Source organism: Musca domestica, unplaced genomic scaffold (genome assembly GCF_030504385.1).
Source record: "Musca domestica strain aabys unplaced genomic scaffold, Musca_domestica.polishedcontigs.V.1.1 22, whole genome shotgun sequence".
Lineage (NCBI taxonomy): Eukaryota > Metazoa > Arthropoda > Insecta > Diptera > Muscidae > Musca > Musca domestica.
This window is the reverse complement of record NW_026712262.1, coordinates 3,733,841-3,757,113: the sequence shown is the minus strand read 5'-3', so window position 1 is coordinate 3,757,113 and position 23,273 is coordinate 3,733,841. Positions and strand designations below refer to the sequence as shown.

Sequence of the window (23,273 nt, the reverse complement as noted above, 5' to 3'; positions counted from 1 at the left end):
AATAATCCACATTCCAAAAACGTATATTTTTGAAATTAAAATAATTTATAGAAAATTAATAATTTTGTTTACACTTTTGGACATATAACTCTGACAGTTGTATTACGTACAAAAACAAATTTGTATGTGGTTGTTGTTACGATTGTTGTACAACAACATGTGCTGTTATCTGTATTATTCTACCATGGCTGTTATCGATAAAATAAATTATGACACTTGCAAAACAGAAAAATTTATTGAAGGTTTTGAAATATTTCAGGTCAAAATTAAAATTATGAATAAAAAGTATAAGGTTGAACGGAGTATGTACATTCAAACGAATTTACATGTTGTCGTCTCTATCTTCTCAGGTACGCTTCTTATTAACGAGTTGGAATTTCAGCAAATACTGTAAAAATATGCATACATTTGTCAATTTATGTATCGACTAAAATAATTTTGACAAATGTCTCACCGGTTGAATTTGAAAAAGCAACAAGTAAAAAAAGCTGATCAGTTCGTCCGTACCGAATGAACCATTTGGAAGCAACTTGAAAAGTGTGAAAAAATCCGTAAATAAGGCCCTGCATTTATCAAAATACCGAATATCGGGTGTCGGGTCTGTTCCAAAACTGCTAGAATGTAATTTTTTACTACCATAACAGATTATCCCTTTATGAAAACTAGTACACTCTTGCAGGTACTGGAATAGACCAATAGTGGTATGGGGGCTAAACGAAGCGTGATACTGTATTGCCAACACCAATTTTCGGATAACTTGGTTGAAAAATGTGGCGAAAATCGGAAAAATACCGAACATTGGAAGTTTCAATTTTTGATCTATTGCAGAACTGCAAGAATGTAAAAGGTTTTAATTATGATAAACGATTTTTCCTTTGCAAAACTGGAAAATTCTTGCAGGTACTGGAACAGAGGATATATATATGTAAAGATTCATAGGTAATTTGATGTCATACGAACTTCAAACGCCAAATTTGAAACAATTGCGTCGAAAATGTCACATAAATTCTCACAATACCAGAGAAGATTGTATCTACTTCTGACACCAAATACTATATTTAAAATAATTCCGTTGAACCATGTCGCTTAAATCATCAAAATATCGAATATAGGGATGAACTTTTATATGGGGGCTATACTAAACCGTAGACCTGTATAGGCAAATTTCTGTCAGTAGTATCCATTGCGAACTCCATATTCAAAACGAACGAAAGGCTAGATCGACAGAATTTTATCCTGATCAAGAATGTATAAACTTGTAGGTTCTAAAATATAAATTTCAAGGTGTTACAAATGGAACGACAAAATTATTATACCCTCCATACAAAAATATATTTAAAAAAAGCCAGTAAGGAAGAGTCAAAAGTCGGGCGTGGCCGACTATATGATACTCAATATTACTATGCACAGTTATTTGAGGTAGATCATACCACCTATCAACATTTGGCTTTAGAGCAGTTATAGTTTGGTTTCAGAGGGAGCTAATATATGGGATATATTGTATCGATTTTCACTAAATTTTACAGAGACATTTTAATCTTTTATACCAAATAACATTGCTATTGGGTACATGATATCACTTCGAGAAGGATTATATTAAAACATATATATCAGCAGTCATGTATAGAAGTTTTTGGATCCGACCATGGCCGTATGGGCTGTGTTAATTGAATATAAATAAAAAATAAAATAAATAAATCAGTTTATATCAGTGCGACTTTTGTGTACTCTGCATAAATTCCCATCGTGCCGTATGAACGGGTTAATTCGGGTATTTGATTTTGAAAACGAACAACATACCGTTATATGACGGCTATACCAAAAAATGGACCGATATATCATTTTTAATACCAACCATCCTAGACACAAATTGTTGTGGGCTGTATAGTGATTTCAACAGACAGGCAGACAGACATCGTAAAATTGACTTAGAATTTTATACTGATTATGAATATATATACTTTATGGGGTCTGCTATGAATATTTAGAGTTGTTACAAACGGAATGACAAAGTTAATATACCCTTCCTTCCAAGGTGGAGGGTATAGCAAATAAAAAAATAAATAAAAATAATTCGAATTACAAATTGGAATCCAAAACAAAATGTCGCTACTTATATCTGAAATGATTTGTATTAAATGTGAATACTGTGGATTTCAGTGAGCACATTCTGCCCTAACTTGCAGACATTTATATATTTGGTTGCCTCATCAAATCCACCCATCCATATTGCGATGTCTTTTCTTACAAAAGTTTCGTTAACGGGACGGGAAAAATAATAATAAATTTATAAAGAGCAGGTACATGGCCCATGGGATGGTCTATATAAGGTGGACCAGTAAGCCCATCTGACAACTAAGTTTGCTGTCAACTGTGACTTGAAATTCAAATAACAGAGAGTAAAATCACAATTGTGAAAAAGCACTAAGTTTGTTGTCAAACCAATGTCAAAAGTTATCTTCTTGGCTGACCTTTTCTAGGCCTTGAGCAGGCATACACAAATGTCATAAAGACTAAGAAGCGTGTAATACAATATCAGTGCAATAAATTGGAGTAAGGCAAAACTGTTATATTTATGTTTTTTTTTTTTTTAATAAATCAATTTATATTACTCGTTTCAGGATTTAAAATTAAAATACACTATTTTTCGAACATACAACTCATACAGAATGTTTGGTATTGAAAAAGTTCCTTGTCGACATGGTGATAATGTTTGCCACTCGCTTAAGGCTCCCATTGGATATGTGGGAAAAACGTCTTATAAGATAAAATCAAATTAGAATTTAATGTCATTTGACGACTTACAAACAAGTACACATAGAATACAAATAAAATAAAAAAATATAAAAAACAAGCACGAAAACAAAATTGACGAGCAAAAAACGAGTTAAGTTTATACACATAAAATGAACGAAGTGAAGTAAAACGAAAGAAAACAACAAATTATAATAGAATGTAAAACGCACGCTGAAATCCAAAGAAGGATTGAATGTACACGGCCCCACTTGATGACGATGATAAATGTGTTCATCACACGGAGTATTCTTCATTGTTGCTTAGGGAGCAGCACAACATGCTACTGACTGTGCGCCCAGAGAGATGCGTATTTAAAAATCACTTAGAATATATCAATTCCCAATTTATACAATATTGTATCGAAGGCATACACCGACGAAATGAAGGTATATGGCTTATTGCGTATAACACCATAATCTGGCTCTAAACTTGGTAAGGCACGACTCGAAAAGTTTTGTTGCTGTGATCCAACACCGCGGTGCGTTATTGCTGCCACCGGTTTACGTACATTCTGTTTCATTTTCTCTTTCCGTGCTACCAGCTTTTTTGTTTCCCGCACCATGTAAATGGCATCAGTGGTGGTCATGAAATCACGTATAATCTAAAAAAAAAATGAACCAATGTTAAAAGAATTATTGCATATAGAGCGGTAGCAAGGCTGAGACAATTTGTTAGTTGATAAAAAGGGCAACTTTGAACAACAATCTACCACAATAGCATAGGAATGTCTAGTGGAGTGTAGCCTACCAAAATTCACCCCAACGATTACTTACCCTACGCTTGACCGGGCAATGGGCAAATATCCATATAAGCGTACACAGAGTATTGAAAATTTCACAATCTTTATCGCACCAACGCAGCAACATTTGTGCAATGGTAACCAGGCCACCTTCTTGGAATGTGTTCGCGGTCGTACTATTATAACGAGCCAAATTCAAAATGATGCGACTGCAATACATTATCAGTTGCTTATCGACTTCCGACCGTATGGCCTGTGCCATAATGCCATAGCAGAATGTGGAAATAAAATCCGAACGGCACATTAAAAGATGTGGAACTGTGCGAGAAATACGATCTGTAACAAAAGTAAAGTTTATTTTCATTAAAGGTGCAATGTAAAGAACAGGTGGTAGTTAAACATGTAGGAGGTGAACACGAAGACAGGAATAAAAAAACTGTACACAAAGTGAGTAAATAAGGAGGGATACTTAAAAGTTAATTATACCCTACAACACTATGTGTTGGGGGTATTATAAGTTTGATTGGGCCAGAATTTATGTAACACCTCGAAATATTGGTTTCCCATATAGGAAAGTATATATGGATCTTCCTAGCTCGCCGAGCTGAGTCGATCTAGCTATGTATGTCCGTCCGTCCGTCTGTCCGTCTGTCCATGTTAATTTGTAATCACTCTACAGGTCGCAATTATGGCCCGATCTTCACGAAATTTAGAATGTAGGTGGGGTTAAGGTCAGAATAGAACCCTATTTCTTTTGGAGATGATCGCATAATATTTAGGGGTTGAAATGGACCAAAAACTGAAAAAATTCCTGAATTTGCAGTTGCTCTACAGGTCGCAATTATAGACCAATCGACGCGGAATTGCGCATGTAGCTAGAGTTTAGGGCGGGGAAGAAGCCTACCAATTTGGGTGGTCATCCGATAATATTTAGCGGGTAAAATAGACCATATCTTTTGTGTTGAAAAAAAATCAAAATTTTTCATTAAACCGCGAATATTTTAAATCCCGGCGAAATCAAAAGCCATGACAAGGTCGCTTCTGATCTTTACATTGATGTTAACATCCAACAAATCGGATATATAGCAAAATATGTGCGATATATATGTCTATCAAAGAGGATATGCTTGAAAGATCTCTTATATGTCGAGAACGGCTGAACTGATTTCGACAGTTCTCATTAATTCAGATTGGCTTCTTGGCAGGAAAGAAAAAACGTCTAAAAAAATCGCATAAAAATATCTCTCTAAAGATGAAAATATTGATTTTCTAACATTTTCTCATATTTTTTCAATTTTGTCATATTTTTGGCATATTTCCATTTTGAATTAAACATTTGGTAATATTTCTACAGCTAACAAAACTAAGTAGTTAGGATATCAGGATATCATACAGAGATTGCATTTATGGCCCGATCCTTACGAAATTTTGCATGGGTATAACATAAGGGTCAGAATAGAAGCCTACTCTTTTTGGATATGATCGCCATATATTTAGGGGTTGAAATGGACCAAAAAACTGCAAATTTGTCAGCAGGTTGTAATTATCGCCCGATCCTCAGGCACATTTGAATGTGGGTTACCGGACATTGCAAAAGCCAAGCAGTTTTGGATGGCCATCCAAAAATATTCAATGTGTGAAATAGTTTCCCAACTTTTGTAGACAAGATATGAAAATGTCCATTACAGTGACTTCTTGGAGAATTCCTAAATACAGGAAAGACGCACTTCTGACTATTTCGTTAACGCTGATTTAATTGAAGAATATAGTCAAATGTCTGTATCTCATATAGATGCGTTTAAGTCAAAAACCAATAATAAATGTTAATCTTTTGCCATTTCTGAGAGATTATAGGTCTTTGGGAAATATTGGTTTCAGATCTAGGAAGACCATTTACGTGCAACATCTACCAATAATTAGATTAATTAGAGAACGAAACCTGATGGTTTTCTTTTATTATTTGTCACAATATCTTGTGGAATTCTTTCGAGTATATGGCCTATATAAACTGTATAATTTATTATAGTGTTGTAGGGTATTCAACGGTCGGCGCCGCTCGACTGTAGCCTTTGCTTACTTGTTTTTATTATACCCTCAGCCATTTGGCTAGAGAGGATAGGTCAAAAAGGCCAAAACGTGCCTCATCGAAATAACGGTTTTAGAACCTAGGTCTCATTGAACGGAATCCGTTTCAGGATTTTTGGAGTCGATCTAGTGATGTACGTCCGCCTTGCTGGTTGGTTGGTGCGCACGATAATTGTCGAAGGGAGTATCCGAATTGGCCCAAACATGGTACATCGAAATATTATTACCAAACTTAGATCGAGTTCGGAGATGGGCAATATCGGTCGGTACCTCCGCCACAAAATGTCAACATGTCAAAACAATATTTTACGGCACACAAAGAGAAAGGATTACCTGATTTTGCACCAACTTAACAATTCCTAATATTTACATCCGATTGTCTTCAAATTACACACATCACAATAGTTTTACTAATCCAAGGTCTGATGCGAAAATAGAATATATCGGTCCACTCCTTCTGATACCTCCCCCACAAAGGGTAAACATTTTGAATATCCATGAAGCTCATATAACACAAGATCTGTTATAATGATGGTAGAGATTAGACCATTTCTTCTGGTAACTCCCCCACATCAAAAGGGAAATAAGCATCAACTCTCTTCAAATTTTATGCATACAAACATTTTTGCTAACACAAGATCTGTTGTAAAGATGATATGTATCTAAGAACCCCTTCTGGTACATCAACCGCAAAGGGGTCAATATTTTCGATACTTTCATCTGTCATAACTTGCGAAACAAGTCAGTGATTCTTTACAACTTGCTAATCTAAATATTTCTCTGAACCAGAACCCTAAGATGAATATGGAATTTGTGATTTCGCATAAAATCGGATATAAATGTTCGATTTTCTTGTAATTTTGCCCATACCAATACTTTTATCTGTATTAGATGAAGTATTAATATTAAAATGGAATACTTCGGTCGACTATATCTATATAATATACAAGTGGTTATCGTTAGGGCACTTCAGCATTTAAATGTAAATAAATCGTTTGTGTCTCGCACCATCGCGCGTTACCGTGGTACTGGTAGCGTAACCCGACGGCAAGGAAGAGGACGGATAAAAACAGCGAAATAAGCAGAAATGGTTCGAAAAGTAAAGAAGCGACTTGATCGAAACCCGCGTCGTAGTGGCTGAAAAAAAGCTCGTGAGATGAACATATCGCAATATTCCATTCGGCAAATATTGAAAATGAGCTCAGGGTAAAGCCATTGAAATTCCAAAAAGTGCAAGAACTTACACCGCAACAGAAAGAAAATAGACTCTGAATAGCTAAAGAGTAGCTTCGCTTGGCCGAAAGTGGTGAACTGCCGAATTTGGTTTTCTCCGATGAGAAAACATTCGTTGTCCAGCAGTTTGTAACCAAACAAAATGATCGTGTTTACTTGCCAAAGCTGAAAATGTGCACCTTCGGTTGGCCACCAGAACTCAAGCACCGGCCATGGTGATGGTGTGGGCCGCCATAACAGCCAATGGTCGCTATCCGCTCGTATTAATCGACCGTGGCATCAGAAGCCAAAATATTAAGAGGATGAAGTGGACCAAAAACTGATTTTATTGCTGATTTTGAAGTCGATCTAGACGTCACTATTATAGACCAAGCGACATGAATTTGTGTATGCGGTGAGACTTTGCGGCAGATGTCTACTATATTAGATGGTCATGGGATAATACTTAGCGGCTGAAATGGATCACAAGTTTTGTGTGAAAAATACAATTTCTATTCAACCACGAATATTTTTAATACTGAAAGTCACTTTCTTTGATGAAATCACTAGTACACAAAAAATGGCACATCTGACCTTTACATTGATGCTGATTTCGTATGCGTAAATAGTCAGATATCGGAGATATTGCAAAAACTATACAGAAATCTAAACTTTTAAATATAATTCCTAATCGCCATTAGAACGACAAAATTAAGATTTCGCGCTCCGTGGTTGAAAACATCTGACCTTTAAATTTATATCCCTAACGAACCTTGATATTCGGAATGATATGGTTTAAAATCTACGGAAGCGTTACCGCACATTATAGTGTTATAGGATACTGCATCGTTGGCCCCGCCTAATTGCAGTCTTTTCTTACTTATTGATATTACATTACACGACACGTATCTATATATCGATAATCAAGGGGATATTTTAGCTCTAGAATCGTGAACTATAACTATAAACCAGTGCTGACTGCTCATATAAGTATTTTCTTACAATTGACCCTAGAGCTTGATTCGTTTTACTTCTCGACTGATCGTATGATATTTGTATAAAGCACTACGAGAAAAAAATTCAAATTTCGTTCGTGAGTCCCACCCTTTGAGAAACCACTATCAGCTAATGTCAAAATATCAGCGTAAAAAAAAATTCTCTACTGATATAAAAGAGTAAAAAAACAGTAAGTTCGGCCGGGCAGAACTTTGAATACCCAAATTCCGTGAATAATATCTACATTAGCATCATCAAAATACCGAATATAGGGAGGTGCCATTATATGGGGGCTATACCAAAATGTGGACCTGCACCAACAATTTTCTGTCATAGGCTGTAGTATCCATTACGAACTTCAAATACCAAATTTGAAACATTTCCGGTGAATAATGTCGCTAAAATCAACAAAATACCGAATAACGGGAGGTGCCGTCATACGGGGGCTATACGAAGACGTGGACCTGCACAGACAATTTTCTTTCTTAGGCTGTAGCATCCATTTCGAACTTCAAATATCAAATTTGAAACAATTCCGGTGAATAATTTCGCTAAAATCATCAAAATACCGAATAGCGGGAGGTACCGTTGTATGGGGGCTATACGACGACGTGGACCTGTACAGACAATTTGCTATAATTTTAAACATTTCCGGTGAATAATGTCGCTTTAATCACCAAAATACCGAAAATAGGGAAATACCATTATATGGGGGCTATACCAAAACGTGGACCTACATGGCCCATTTTCAATAGCAAAAGTCCTGCAGACATAATATACTTCTGAGTAAGATTGGATCAACTTACTTCACTAGAGTTATATCCACAGAAGGACGGACATCGTTAAATCGACATAGAATTTTATGCTGATCAAGAACATACAAAAATGTATATTTCGAGGCGTTACAAACGGAATGACAAACTGAATATACCCTCCATACTATGGTGGAGGGTATAAAAATATCATTGCTAGTTCTTAAGTAAAACTTACCCAATCGAACTAAGACATTCAAAGCTTCCGAAGCACTAAAACGACCTCTTAGTATACGTACAGCATCCTGTACCTTAAAACGAATGGTATTGACAGTGTTGGTCGATTCCTTAAGCGCAGCAATATTGTTTCGTATGGCCTTGATGCGAGCATTGTGATAACGTTTCCGAATACGATAACCACGCCAGAAACGTTGGATAATCTTTGCAGCTTTCTTTTGACGCAACAACTCTTTCATGTCCGGGGTCATGAGAGCTTGGAATCGTCGACGAGCCAGAAAACCACGAGCATGGGCCTGAAAATCAACAATATTGTTTTTGAGCTGCAGAAAATGCTCGCGCTGTTCACGCATTAACAAACGACCCCGATATTTCTGTTGCAGATGTATGGTCGTTTTCCGTAACAGTAGAAAATCATAACGCACCCGAAGCATTTCACGATTGGCCCTAAATTTGCGTTGTATACAAATGATAAGAGAACGTATTAGCTGATACTGCGAGCGAATTTGTAGCATTTCGCGATGAGCTCTAAATCGCCGTTGTACGACAATGGCGGCTTGACGTTGTCGCTGGTACTCCGCTTGGACGTTACGCATTTGTAAAGTAGCTCTAACCAATCTTTGTAAAAATATTACTTTTTGCACTGTTTGAAGAAATTTCGTTCGATGTTCACGTGCCAGTCTGGTGGCTCTCCATTTTCTCTGTATGGTAAGACTTGACGTGCGAAGGCGCTTGTAACTATTCTGTTTATTCCTCATCTCCAAAATTGATCTATACCAAGATTGTATTTTTATGGCTGCCAAACGTTGGGCTCTATAGGCATTCTGATATTGTTTCGTTAGTAAATGTGAGCGAAAATAGGTTTGTATACAAATTACTTGAGAGCGAACATAAGTGAAATGCTTCATTTCGATTTCCATTTGTTTTTTCGCTCGAAAACGTCTTTGAACTTGTATAATAAGGGACCTATGATATAGGTACTGCTGGCGGATTTGACGAGCAAGGAGAGTGGCTTTGACACGTAATTGTATGCTAACAATTAGGGAACGTTGACGCAAATATTCCCTACGTTGAGCACGCATAGCTAATGTGGCCCGATATCTTCGTTGTATGCAAACAACAGCCCGTTTTAACTGTTGATAAGCGCCCTGTTGCACTTTCATAACGCGATGCGTGCGATAAGCACGTTGTATGCTTACTGCCGCTTGTCGGAATCTTAAATATGCCTGGCGTTCTTCCCTCATTTGCAGATAATTCCTGAAATGTTCCTGTATACACAGGACTGCTGCTCGAGTCCCTTGATATTTTGCCCTTTGATAACGCATCTTCTTATAAGCATGAAATCGGCTTTGTATAATTTTTATGGCAATCATTTTGTCTCTATATTCACGATATGCCCTGCGCATAAGAAGTTTGGCACGAAATCTTCTTTGAATATTTATAATGCAAGTCCGCAAATGTAAATAGTTTTCTCGTTCGATGCGCATTGCTTTTGTAGCTCGAAATTTTTGTTGAATTACCGTAGCATAGTATTGCATTGCAATAAAATGGATGCGAACGTTACGACTAAGCAGAGTGGCTCGCCATTTCCTTTGAATAATAATAATTTTTTGCCGAATATTCAAATATTGTTGGCGTTGTTGACGCATTAGGACAGTGGCCCGATAACAGCGTTGTACACGTATGGCATTTGTCCTCAACTGTTTGTAGTAATCTCTTTGCTGTTTCATTTCTCTATTGGCACGGAATTTTCTTTGTATAAAAACTGTAGATTTTCTCAATTGTTCGTATTCTGAACGCTGTTGATTCATAAGATAGCGGCTTCGATACATCTTTTGGATAAGTACAACTGCTGACAAAGTTCGTGAATAGCTTTGGCGCGCAACATAGCCTCGCCATAGGGCTTGTATACGACAGGCCGCTGCTTTTCTTTCTTGATGATATTTACATTTTTCTAATATTGCTTGCTCTCTTAAAGCACTAGCTTCCTTCTTCAAACGCCAACGACGTTGGATGCATATTGCACTTTTACGCAACTTTTGGTACTGATCACGTTCCATTTTGCCCTGCAGTGTGGCTCTATACCAATTTTGTATAATAACTATACATTTGAGAGTCATAAGGAATCGTCTGCGCATTAAATGAGAACGGTAATTTTTTTGTAATACCACCGCTGCAGCTGTGCGCTCCTGCCTATAGGCTTCGACCTTTCTGCGGGTTATCAAACCACGATAGAACTTTTGTATAGTGGTAGCTGCCGCTTCTCTTCGCAATTCTTCCTTGCGACGCATACGTCGTGCAATGACCACTTTTAACCAGGAATTACGCCACCATTGTTGAATAACTTTAGCAGCAGCATGAAACTTTGGCGATCGGAATTTATAAATAATTTGCCAGAGCAAAGATAAAGTCTTCTCCCTATGGCCATCAACAATATCGTTGGCACTTATTTCACCCTTTAGGTGGAAGTCCGCTTCACTTAAGGCCTTCAAACCCAAATTGACATTAAATATTCTCTGTAGACGGGATATGGCCGGTACTCTCAACTGTTTTGTTAGATCGTCCCGCAACAATATAATTTCCATTACTCTCGTCAAGCGTATGCCATCACGTAAATCTACGGCCAAATTATTGAAAGCATAGTCGAATTCGTCCAAATAATTTTGCTTGTGTGTTAGCACGTAGCCCAACCGTTTCAAATCTCGTGTTATATCACCCACATTGGCTAAAAGTTCACATGAGAAACGCAACAAGATTTCCCGGGTTTCTTTGTGCGGTGATTTCTTAATGAAAAGGCATGGATTGTGGGTTATAATGCGCTTTTCTTTGGCCTTGTCCAAAAATAGCATCAGGAAAAAGAACTTCTGTAGTGTGAATTTCTTAATGTGTTCGGCGTATTCTTCAGAAAGAGTATAGGCTTTTGAGTATTTTTGTTCTAAGAATTTGTCGCGGAAAAATCTGAAATTAAAAAGAAGAGTAAATTGTGTTCAATTTTTTAAGCAAATATTTATTTATGACTAATAACTTTTTCACCCTTTTTTGTTGATTCGTTTGAGATCAAATGTGGACGCTGGATTAGTTTTAGATTACTATAAGTCTATCTCGTTTTCGTCTGCACGTTACAAACAAATGAAGAAAGACATGAGCGATATACAGGGTGAGATAAAAATACTGCAACCAACGTCAGACTGCTGTCTTTTCAAAGCCACTCGTCCGACAGCTGTTAAAATTATTCCATTATTTCAGAAAAAAGTTATTCGTGATGGAATTCAAACGTGATAGAGTGATTTGTTTATATATGGCTGGAAAACCACAAGTGACTATCGTTAAAGCACTCCAGCATTTAAATGTGACTAAATCTTTTGTGTATTGTACCATCGCTCTTTACGAAGTCGTAGCCCCGGAAGAAAACAGAAACATCAGCAGAAATGGTTCGAAAAGTGAAGAAGCGACTTGATCGAAATCCGCGTCGCAGTGGCCGAAAATTGGCTCGTAAGCTGAACATATCGCATTATTCCATTCGGCAAATATTTAAAAATGAGCTCGGTTTCAAGTCATTAAAATTCCAAAAAGTGCAAAAACTTACACCGCAACAGAAAGAAAATAGACTCAAAAGAGCTGCTTTGCTTGGCCGAAAGTGATGAACTGCCGAATTTGGTCTCCGATAAAAAAAACATTCGTTGTCCAGCAGCTGGTAAACAAACAAAATGATCGTGTTTACTTGCTAAAGAGGTCAGCTGAAAAAAATGCACCTTCGGTTGGCCATCACAACTCAAGCGCCGGCCTTGGTGATGGTGTGGGACGCCATATCATCCGATGGTCTGGAGGGTGTATTAAAGCTTTGGACACGCAAACATTTTGGCCGCAGACCTTGGACATTCCAACAGGACTCAGCACACGCCACCCATGAATGGTTAAAAAATTAGGTTCCTCACTTAATTTCCAGAGCACAATGGTCACCAAAATTTCCGGATACCAATCCGTTGGACTATTGTGTCTGGGTATTTTTGAATGAAGGTTGGCACTAAAAAATACCAAATTATCGATCACCTCAAGCAAGCGTCTCGCCGGGAATGGGCCAAAATACCACAGAGCAACATTCGGGCAGCGTATGACGGTTTCATTGTCGGTTTGAAGGTCATAATTCGTGCCAAAGGTGACCAATTCAATTCTAAACTTCGAATCTAAACTTATTCTAAAATGTAATGCTTGCTATTTCCGACATTTTTTGCTTTCATTCAATGAAATTTAAAAAAAAATGTAAAAATTATGGCGTTTGACTTTGTTGCAGTTTTTTATCTCACCCTGTATATCTAAGCATCTATATGGCAATGGGTGTTTAAGCCAAAGAAGCAGTCGAATGTGATTTAACAATTTTGCATTGGTGTTTGGAATTGATAAAAAAAAACATTGGTGGGATTTTTTGTAATTGGACTTTCGGTAAATTCATTTTTATGATACTGCATAGTCTGCGCCTGCTTCAAACAAAACAGTGCATACAGTGGAATCAATAGTTCGTACAAAACGGCTGAGATCAGTTTAACAAGGTCTAGAAAAATAGTTTCAAGTTCCTTTGTATTTCGCGATAAATATTTAAAAACTCTTCGCACTTGCCGTAGATCAAGCTTTTGTGGAAAAAATCACGACCGCCGAGGTAGATTTTTCAATAGAAAATTGTGTTGTAAAATATTCAAACTTCCAACTCACCTATTCAATATAAATGTGCTCAAACCAACAATATCCCGATTCGATTGAAGATGAATTTTTTCGCCATACACCACTTCTAGACCCAAACGCAGCCACAATGGATTAAAACATAAAAGTAGCTCCAAAATTTCACGTTGTGTAACAACATCTAAATGCAGATTACGATCGCTACGGATGCGTAACGCATTCTTCTGGACATATACAGCCACTTTAGAACAGGGGCCGCGCATTTCTTCACTTAGGAATAGTTGTACAGCTGCTTTGCGTAGCGATTCCAAGCGAAAATTTGTCAAATATGTCATCGACTGTTCCTCTTTAGTGGGTGCCAAGATCAAATCTTTGTGGCGAACTTCATTAAATAATTTACCAACATCGATTTTGGCATTCGAATCCGTATCCAATTCGGCGGGCATGGTAACCAAAGCATTAAGCCATTTTTTGAAATCAATTTGATGTCTATCGACTGCCGCTTCGTCCAAATACATAGTCGAGGCTAAAAAGGGATCACATGTTGTCGTAGCCGCAAATGGATCAGGATTTATATAGGGTTGTAAAAATAATTCCGAATCGTACAATCTTGTGCGGGGTTCTTCTTTCATTTTACGCGGCGTTACTGGTTTCTTAACCAATGACAATGTTTTTGCTAACTTGAATTTTTTGGGTTGGGTCTGAGACCATGACCTAACTTTAGCCATTGCGGCATTTGATGGAGATCGATTATCAAGCTTTTGTCGTTTTGGTGGTGATACTGCGGAATAACTGGATTTGGTGGAACTCGTTTTTGTACTGCATGAACTGATGACCGACTCGACACTTTGGGAATCGGAAAATGACAATTCGTTTGATCTTCTTTTATGGCCATTAGATTCTGTCACGGTATAAAGTTTAGACTTTCCTGTTTTTGTTGCAGACGGCGGGGTGTTGGAAGTGTTCCTTGAATTAATATTTTTTGCTTTATTCACCACTGGGCTGCTCTTTCGACACTTTAATCCAACCTCATTCAAATTGAACCGACTGGATTGAGCAAGAATTTCATTGTGATTGAACATTACATCAGGGTGCGAAATAAGGCTAGTCTGGCTAGCGTTTAGCATATCCACGGAAGTATCTTGAGCGGATTCCACAGGTTTATTGTCCGCACTGCTGCCGATTGTGCCCTGTTTAGAATTGCTAAGTTTGACTTGAGAAGTGGCCTGTTGAAAATACCGATTTTGTTCAAATGCTTTAATGGTTTCCATCTCATTCAGGTTTGGCAATGACCCCTGAGTTAATACTGCAGACTGTGGCGATTTCTGATATAAATCCTTCATGGATTCCGAGTATTTGCGCAATGGTGTTCCCACCAATTTAATGTCGCGCTTAAGGTCTTCTTCTGTTGATGCTTTGGGAGTTTCCACTCGCTGCCCCGTTGGTGTGTTGATAACATTTATCGCATTAGGAGGACTTGAATTTTCTTCTTCTTTTATAATCTCCAGGGGCCTCGCCACGGGTGTTGTACTAATAACAGTTGTTTTATTTAGAGGCAACACTGTTCCCACACTAAGTCCACAATTTGCATCTGACGAACTATTTAAATTCTCTGCAGTATTATCCAAACTCTCACAATGTTTGATATCAAACGTTTTGTTCGTAATGACTATTGTAACACCTTTGGTGTCATTATGTAAATCTTCATTGGAAAGTACACCCTGCTCATCTTCATATAACTCATTCGATAAACGCCTGGGCTTCAATTCCCTGGCGTGGTCTGTGTGATCTGGAGTACTAATTGGCGCCGTTGCCATCGGTGTTGGTAAGGAAGCCAGACTTTCTAAGCGTGATTGAGTGGGTTTGGACAACGTTACAGTAGCGGGTGTAAATTTCAGTTCATCAATCATGTCCAAAACATTAGAGATAGCCATGGGACTAACGTTCTCTTTCAACGCATCCTTCGTGTTATTATCATGGAGAAAATGCGGTGAGAGATTCGATGCTACCTTTATATGATCGCCATTTTCATTTGCATAAATATTGCGTTCAGCTAAAGGTGACGTATGGGCCTGAATATTGTTGGCTTTCAACGTTGCCGTATTATCGCGCGTTACCGGCATTGATGATAGCTTATTGCTAACTCCGGTGCCTTTATGATTGGATGGTTGCGAATGCGATGATGGTGGTGGCTTTGTCTCGTTCCTTCCGACCCCTTGGGATTTGCTACTGTTATTTTCAAGAGCTGTTGACAATCTCTTCTTTTGCAATTGCTGATACTGATGTTGTTGTGTTAATCTGCTAACTTTGCTGGCAGCACTTGTGGGTGATTTAAGTCGCAATGTTTTCACATGTGTACTGTTGCCCGATGATATTGTGGGAAATTTACGCACATTCTGCGTTAGAGGAAAGCCATATGAAGGTAATTAGGGCATGCAACAAAAAAAAATATATAAGTGGTATGAATTTAATCGTTTCGATTATACCAATATGGAAGTGGTAACAAATTTGAATTTAACAGTTTTCATTTACCTTGGCGCTTTTATTTGGTATAGATTTTAAAATGATCATGACGTCTTTGCGAAAATTTCTATCATCGATTAGCTGAAGAGTTTCCTTACACGACACATCAACTTGTGGTGACCATACCATATCCATGGATATTTCACTCTGTGCCGGCACAGAGTTCTCTGTCCACTCGAGGGTAATATTGTGCTCGGGATTTAGTGGCTTGCAAACACTTACCTGAAATAATTAAACGACACTATGAGAAACGAAAGCAAACACAACAAATATCGTAATAAATAATAACAAACTAAAAATAATATTTTAAGTTTTTATGTTGCGGATGTTGATGATGAACGTCTTGAAAATTGTTTTATATTGTGCTAAGGTGACTCTGATATAAACTTATAATTGGACTGTTTAGTCCAACTAGTTTTCCATTGATATTGACCCAGTAAGTTCGTTCGAAGAACTAAAACAACACTCGCTCGTTCATTGCAAGAAGTAAAATTTATAACATCAAGTAAATCATTCAACTGTTTATACAAAATGACTTGAAAATTGGAGAGGACCGATATATCCCATCTTCATAACGAATCTTTTGTTAGTTGTTAGTGGAAATAATGGGATGTTTGAAAGATAAAGAGATTTTATAAACGTTTTAGTTATTCAAAACTTTCACCATTTGTGGCGGAGGTAGCAGGAGGAATTTTCCGGTCTCTACCGTTTTTTTTTAACAGATCCTGTATTGATAGAAATATTCAGATGTACCAAGTCTAAATGGAATCCGATGTTAATTTCGCGTTTTATGAGTTTAATATCCATTAAGCTTCAAAATTATGAACTTTTGTGGGGGATGTACCAGAAGGAGTGAACCGATATATTCCATCTCAACACCAGATCTTGAGTTTATGAAAATATTGGGATGTGTGAAATTTTAAGACAATAGTATTCTTACATCACATTTTATAAGACTTATAATTAATCATACTTGATGGAGTGGACCGATACTATCCACTTCCACACCTGATCTAGCACTGACGCAAATATTGGCATTTGGAGCAAAGTCGGATTATCCTTTCTCTTTTTGTGCAAAAAATATATATTTTGCAAATTTCGACCTTTTGTGGGGGAGGAGTGGACCGATATTGCCCATCTCCGAACTCGATCTAAGTTTGACAAAAATATTAAGATATATCAACTTTGGATCAAATCGGATACTCCCTTCGAGAGTTATAGTGCACACCAGCCAGCCGGCCAGACAGACGGACGGACGGATATCGCTAGGTCGACTCCAAATGTTTTGAAACGGATTTGGTCCAAAGAGACCTAGGGTCTAAAACCGTTATTTTGACTAGGTACGTTTTGACCGTATCAAATAATATATACCCTCTCTAGCCATATGACTGAGGGTATAATAAAGATAGGAAGCGAACATTTGTGGGATAAGTCCACCTGTTTGAACAAACGAAGCTTTAGGTGAGTTCACCTTTCTATTATATGACACAAATCAAGGCAATAATAAGGTGTAATGGGAGACTGCTGCATTTTTTTATTCCCTCCACCATACCTAGTATGGAGGGTATATTAAGTTCGTCATTCCGTTTGTAACTCATCGAAATAATAATTTTAGACATAACAATTTATAGAATTCTCTTTATTTATAGAATTCTTTATAGGAAGAGAACATTTTGAACAGATCAGTTTTTTCCCTGCAGGCAGGTCAAGTTCAAAGATGTTCTATATCGGTTCAAGATATTGTATAGCCCCCATATAACGTTACACCTAAATAATAGGTATTTTGATGATTGCAACCACAAAATGAGATCCTTCTGAGCACTTTACCCTTTGGAAGAGTATTGTGTATATAGGCCCCCCCTATAAGGGTACCTCCCTATGTTCGGTATTTTGATTATTTTAGCAACAATTGAATTTCTCCATACTAGAAGTTCTGTCTAAACACATTAGCCCCTGGGTTGTCTACATAGGTCGACGATATCGTATAGCCCAGTCTATGACAGAAAATAGTCCATGCAGGCCCAGATCTTCGTATATTCTCTATATAACAGTACCTCCTTATATTCGGTATTTTGACGTTTTTATGTACAATATTCAACGAAATTTTTTGAAATTTCGTATTTAAAGTTCCTAATAGGTACTACAGCATGTGACAGAAAATTGTTTATGCGGGTGCAGGCCTTCGTGTAGTTGCCTACGCAGGTCCATTATTATTTTCTACGAGTCCGAATTAAGGTTAGGCAAGTTTATTTGCAAAAAGTCACTGTTCGTAGATAAGAGAAGTAATGGGAATGCAACAAATTTTCTGTCAATTCCTTTTGGTTGTTTATTTTTATACTCGACTATATACTTCGACTAGTCTAAATCAGGACTATCAACAATATTAAAGAGAGAATAGAAAAAGAAATCGAATAAATGTAGGCCTAAATGTAATATACTAGGCCTAATTTTCTTCTGGACATTACATCCCCTTTCATCTAACCAGTTTTGTTAAAATCTCTCGAAAGAAATGCTTCATGGACGAGATTACTTTTTCCGTGATGGAATTCAAGCGTGTGATGTTTTAATATTTGGCTGGAAAACCACAAGTGGCTTTCGTTAGAGCACTCCAGCATTTAAATGTGAATAAATCTTTTGTGTCTCGTAGCATCGCTCGTTACCGTGATACTGATAGCGTAGCCCGACGTGAAGGAAGTGGACGGAAGGAAACAGCAACAACAGCGGAAATGGTTCGAAAAGCAAAGAAGCGACTTGATCGAAACCAGCGTCGCAATGGCCGAAAAATGGCTCATAACCTGAACATATCGATGATAGTGTTTAGGCCGCCGTAACAGCCGATGGTCGATCTCCGCTCGTATTAATCGACCGTAGCATCAGAATGAATGCCAAATATTATCGCGAAAATATTCTGGAGGGTGTATTAAAGCCTTGGGCACGCAAACATTTTGGCCGCAGACCTTTGACATTCCAACAGGACTCAGCACCATCGCACTCAGCACGCGCCACCCAAGAATGGTTACAAAATGAGGTTCCTCGCTTCATTTCCAGCGCAAAATGGCCACCAAAATCTCCGGATAACAATCCGTTGGACTATTGTTTCTGGAGTAATTTAGAAAGCAAGGTTGACACTAAAAAATACCAAAGTATCGATCACCTCAAGCAAGCGCTTCGCCGGGAATGGGCCAAAATACCGCAGAGCAACATTCGGGCAGCGTGTGGCGGTTTCATTGGCCGTTTGAAGGCCATAATTCGTGCCAAAATTAATTCTAAAATTTGATGATATATCCGACGTTTTTGCTTACATTCAAAAAAAAAAAAAAATTAAAAAAATGTAAAAATCATGGCCTTTGACTTTGTTGCAATTTTTTGTATATCACCCTGTATAATCACCGGACCATTGGATTCCATGTTTCTATTTCCCAACAGATCTATGTTTTCTTTTGATGAATTATTTATTAAGTTTCAAGTGGAGACTAATGCTTGACTATCGCGGGGAATTCTTGAACCCGTTCCACATTCCATCTTTGAATTATCAGTATAGACAGCTGCACCGTTTAAGGGTGGGTTGCTTTTGTCTCTGCCTCCAATATTAAATCTGGCATTCACTTAATATCATAAGGCGTTTTGTATCATTAAATAATATTTAGGAGTTTGAGTATTTCCACATTTAATTTTCATAGCTTGTAATCTTCAATACATCAAATTTAGTTTATTCTTGGCAGTTAAATCCCAAGACGTAAGTACCTACCTACTATAGGTAGAAATGCTAAATTTTTTTGTCTACCTACATTATGTATGCATGAAGATTCTCTTACTATTTCCAGTTTCATAATCATTTATGCATCTTCCTATTCCATTTTTTGTTGCACATTTTCACGGATGTCTCTGTGCGTGTGTCCTTAAATTTGTGCACAACAACAAACCATTTATTCAAAAGGCGCTAACATCCATTGCCATGTGTGCGTTTATCAAAATAAACAAAATTGCCGTTGTAAAGGAATTTCACCAGAAGCCTCGTTACCGAGTTAGGCGTCCATCCCCCTTTTATGTAGTCGTATTTGTTTACTAAAATTGACATACATTTTCAAATTGTCCTTTGAAAGTAGCTACCTATAATAAACAAAATGATGGCCCTAAACTGTTGACACGAATAGCTTCATCAGCTAACTAGGCAACCGAATTGTTAAAAGGGGCCTCTAGCAGAGGAACAGAAAGGCAAGCTCCAGCAACGACGTTTATGCCAATTTCTGAAAATTAAAAAATTCTTTCACACGGCTTAATTATTGTTGTTGTATAAATAGTGTGCTCAATTCTTGTCCTTTTTACTTTGGCGTTTTTTTTTTTTTTTTTTCTCTTTTTGTGTGAAAACTAAAATGGATTTAGGCAGGAATGTGAGACTTGAATACAAATTGGCATTATGTATGTACCAATGTTAAAGCAATTTAAGAAAGGAATGACTGTGATGATGAAGGGTAATGCACGTAAGATCAGATATGTGTATATCATATGCACAGGCAGGCATATGCATTTTTTTCGTCTGTCTGCTTGCCCTTATTCGTTTCAACTTAATTTGCACATTCTTCATATTTTGCATTCCCTACACATTCTAATTTATGCGTTCTTACCTCAATATCCATCTCCGAGGGATTTATTATGCGCAGAACTCTTCTTGCTGTTTTTGTTACGGGAACACCTTCGAAGAGAACTATGGATTTGCCGGAAAATGGCGCCATTACCACTTCAGTGGGTTCGCGAGACTCGGCCAGGCGTTTGTTCTTGCATCGCGTTGGTGTCACCTTAACCTATGATGATGATGGAGAGGCAAAAACAAAGGAATCAAAACTTAAACTCTGGCTCGACTTCAGTAATATACCTCGAATGCACTCATATTCACTTTATGTGTGATGGCAGCTCAGGTGTTCGATTCCCACACGGCAGACGCCAGACAAATACGACAAAACAACAAAAGAAGGAATTTTTAATTACAAATCACAATTGAACGGGCAAAACAAAACACAAATATGTCACACAAAATTCCATTCACCGACGAGCACCGTGCACATCAAATTAATAAAAGTGAATTTTTTTTTTTTTTTTCAGACACAAAAAAACAAAACAATTAAAACACAAAACTATTTTGCACTACGAGCTGCCTTTCTTTTCCTCCAGGAGTGGAGTGTATGTGCCGTTAGTTTGCGCTTTGTATTTCAAATAGTTTGAAGTTTGTTTATGTGTCAGCAGCTGTCAATAGGGCGAATGCCATTTATCAATGTTGCCATATTGCTTCGATGTCAATGTGTCAACTTTGTAGTGAAGTAGATGTTGATCTGGCTATGCTAGCAAAAGGTTTGCGCCCACGCTATGTACTATGTGGAAAATATTTGCTTAGTGTAATTGGAACCCATTTTCCATGGTAGAATAAAGACCATAATCCATGTATTAGGTCCCCCTTCCAGCTCAGCTGATTACCAAACGATCGGTCAATTCATGGCCCAATTATAAGGTCTTGCTTCGAGCGAATTAATCTAAAAACAGCTGTTATTTTAACAGATGAAATGTTAAATTCATGCTTGAAGCGAAAATAAATATTTTCGTCTTGACAGAAGAATTTTGTGGCGAATATGTTTGTGGTCAATTTTGTGTATGTATAACAGCTGTGCTGCTCCAAAACGTTTTTTTAAATAATGCCATGATAACGTTAGAACTTTTTGTAGGGTTAACCTACTTTGAGAGGATTTATTTGAAACAAGTAAAAAAGCTGTAAGTTCGGCCGGGCCGAACTTTTAATACCCTCCACCATTTGGTACAAATTTGGCATTTTCTAATAAATAAAATCCGTTAAAAATTCTGTTAAAATCTTAAGAATACTGAATGCATATACGACGACGTGGGCCAGCATAGGCAACTTTTGTCATAAGTTATTACACTATTTAAATGCGAAACTTGAAGAAAAATCTGTTTATAATCTAGCTAATATCATTAAAATACCGAATATGGGGGGTACCGTTATATGGGGGCTATACGAAGACATGGACCTGCGCAGACAATTTTCTGGCATGGGCTGAAGTATCCATTCCGAAATTCACATGCGAAATTTGAAACAATTCCGGTAAATAATGTCGCTAAAATCATCAAAATACCGAATATCGGGGGGTACGGTATATGGGGGCTATATGAAGACGTGGACCTATATGGCCCATTTTCTGTTTTATGCTGCAGTATCTATTACGAACTTCAAACACCAAATTTGGAACGATTTCGCTGAATAATTTCGCTAAAATCATCAAAATACCGAATATCGGGGGGTACCGTTATATGGGGGCTATATGAAGACGTGGACCTATATGGCCCATTTTCTGTTTTATGCTGCAGTATCTATTACGAACTTCAAACACCAAATTTGGAACGATTTCGCTGAATAATTTCGCTAAAATCATCAAAATACCGAATATCGGGGGGTACCGTTATATGGGGGCTATATGAAGAAGTGCACCTATATGGCTCATTTTTTGACTTAGGATGTAGTATCCATTACGAAGTTCAAGTACCAAATTTGAAACGATTGCGGTAAACAATGTCGCAAAAATCATAAAAATACCGAATATCGGGGGGTACCGTTATATGGGGGCTACACGAAGACATGGACCTGCACAGATAATTTTCTGTTTTAGGCTGTAGTATTCATTACGAACTTCAAATGCCAAATTTGAAACAATTCCGGCGAATAATGTCGCTAAAATCATAAAAATACTGAATATCGGGAGGTACAGTTATATGGGGGCTATATGATAACTTGGACCTACATGGCCCATTTACGAACTTAACCTGCCTACTGGCAAAATATACATGTGTGCAAAATTTTAGCCTTCTATCTCAATTTGTTCGAAAGATAGCGTGATTACAACAGACAGACAGACAGACGGACAGACAGACAGACAGACACACAGACAGACAGACGGACATGGCTAAATCGTCTTAGAATTTTACGCTGATCAAGAATATATATACTTTGTTGGGTCTGACATGAGTATTTCGAGGAGTTACAAACGGAATGACAAAATTAATATACCCTCCATAGTATGGTGGAGGGTATAATAAAAGTAATGGATATGACAATTTAAATCCAAATCCAGTGGGTTAACCCTCATATATATAAACGTACTATAAGTACATTTTTATAAGTTTTCTTATGGGAAACCAATCGGGGATAGTTATGATATGCATTTTTCAACAATTTTTAGAAATTGGTTTGACATTTC

General features: G+C 37.5%; 1 protein-coding gene across 1 annotated transcript; it reads right to left on the bottom strand.

Annotated features, from left to right (window-relative positions):
* Nucleotides 1–216: 216 nt before the first annotated feature.
* LOC101892132 (protein abnormal spindle) lies at nt 217–21,228 on the bottom strand. The gene is made up of 7 exons (XM_011293204.3): nt 20,888–21,228; nt 20,640–20,816; nt 16,024–16,236; nt 13,525–15,887; nt 8,819–11,775; nt 3,570–3,871; nt 217–3,397 (listed from the first exon to the last, which is right to left on the bottom strand). The coding sequence occupies exons 1-7, from the start codon at nt 20,900–20,902 to the stop codon at nt 3,119–3,121; spliced, it is 6,306 nt and encodes a 2,101-aa protein (XP_011291506.2). The 5' UTR covers nt 20,903–21,228; the 3' UTR covers nt 217–3,118.
* Nucleotides 21,229–23,273: the final 2,045 nt, after the last annotated feature.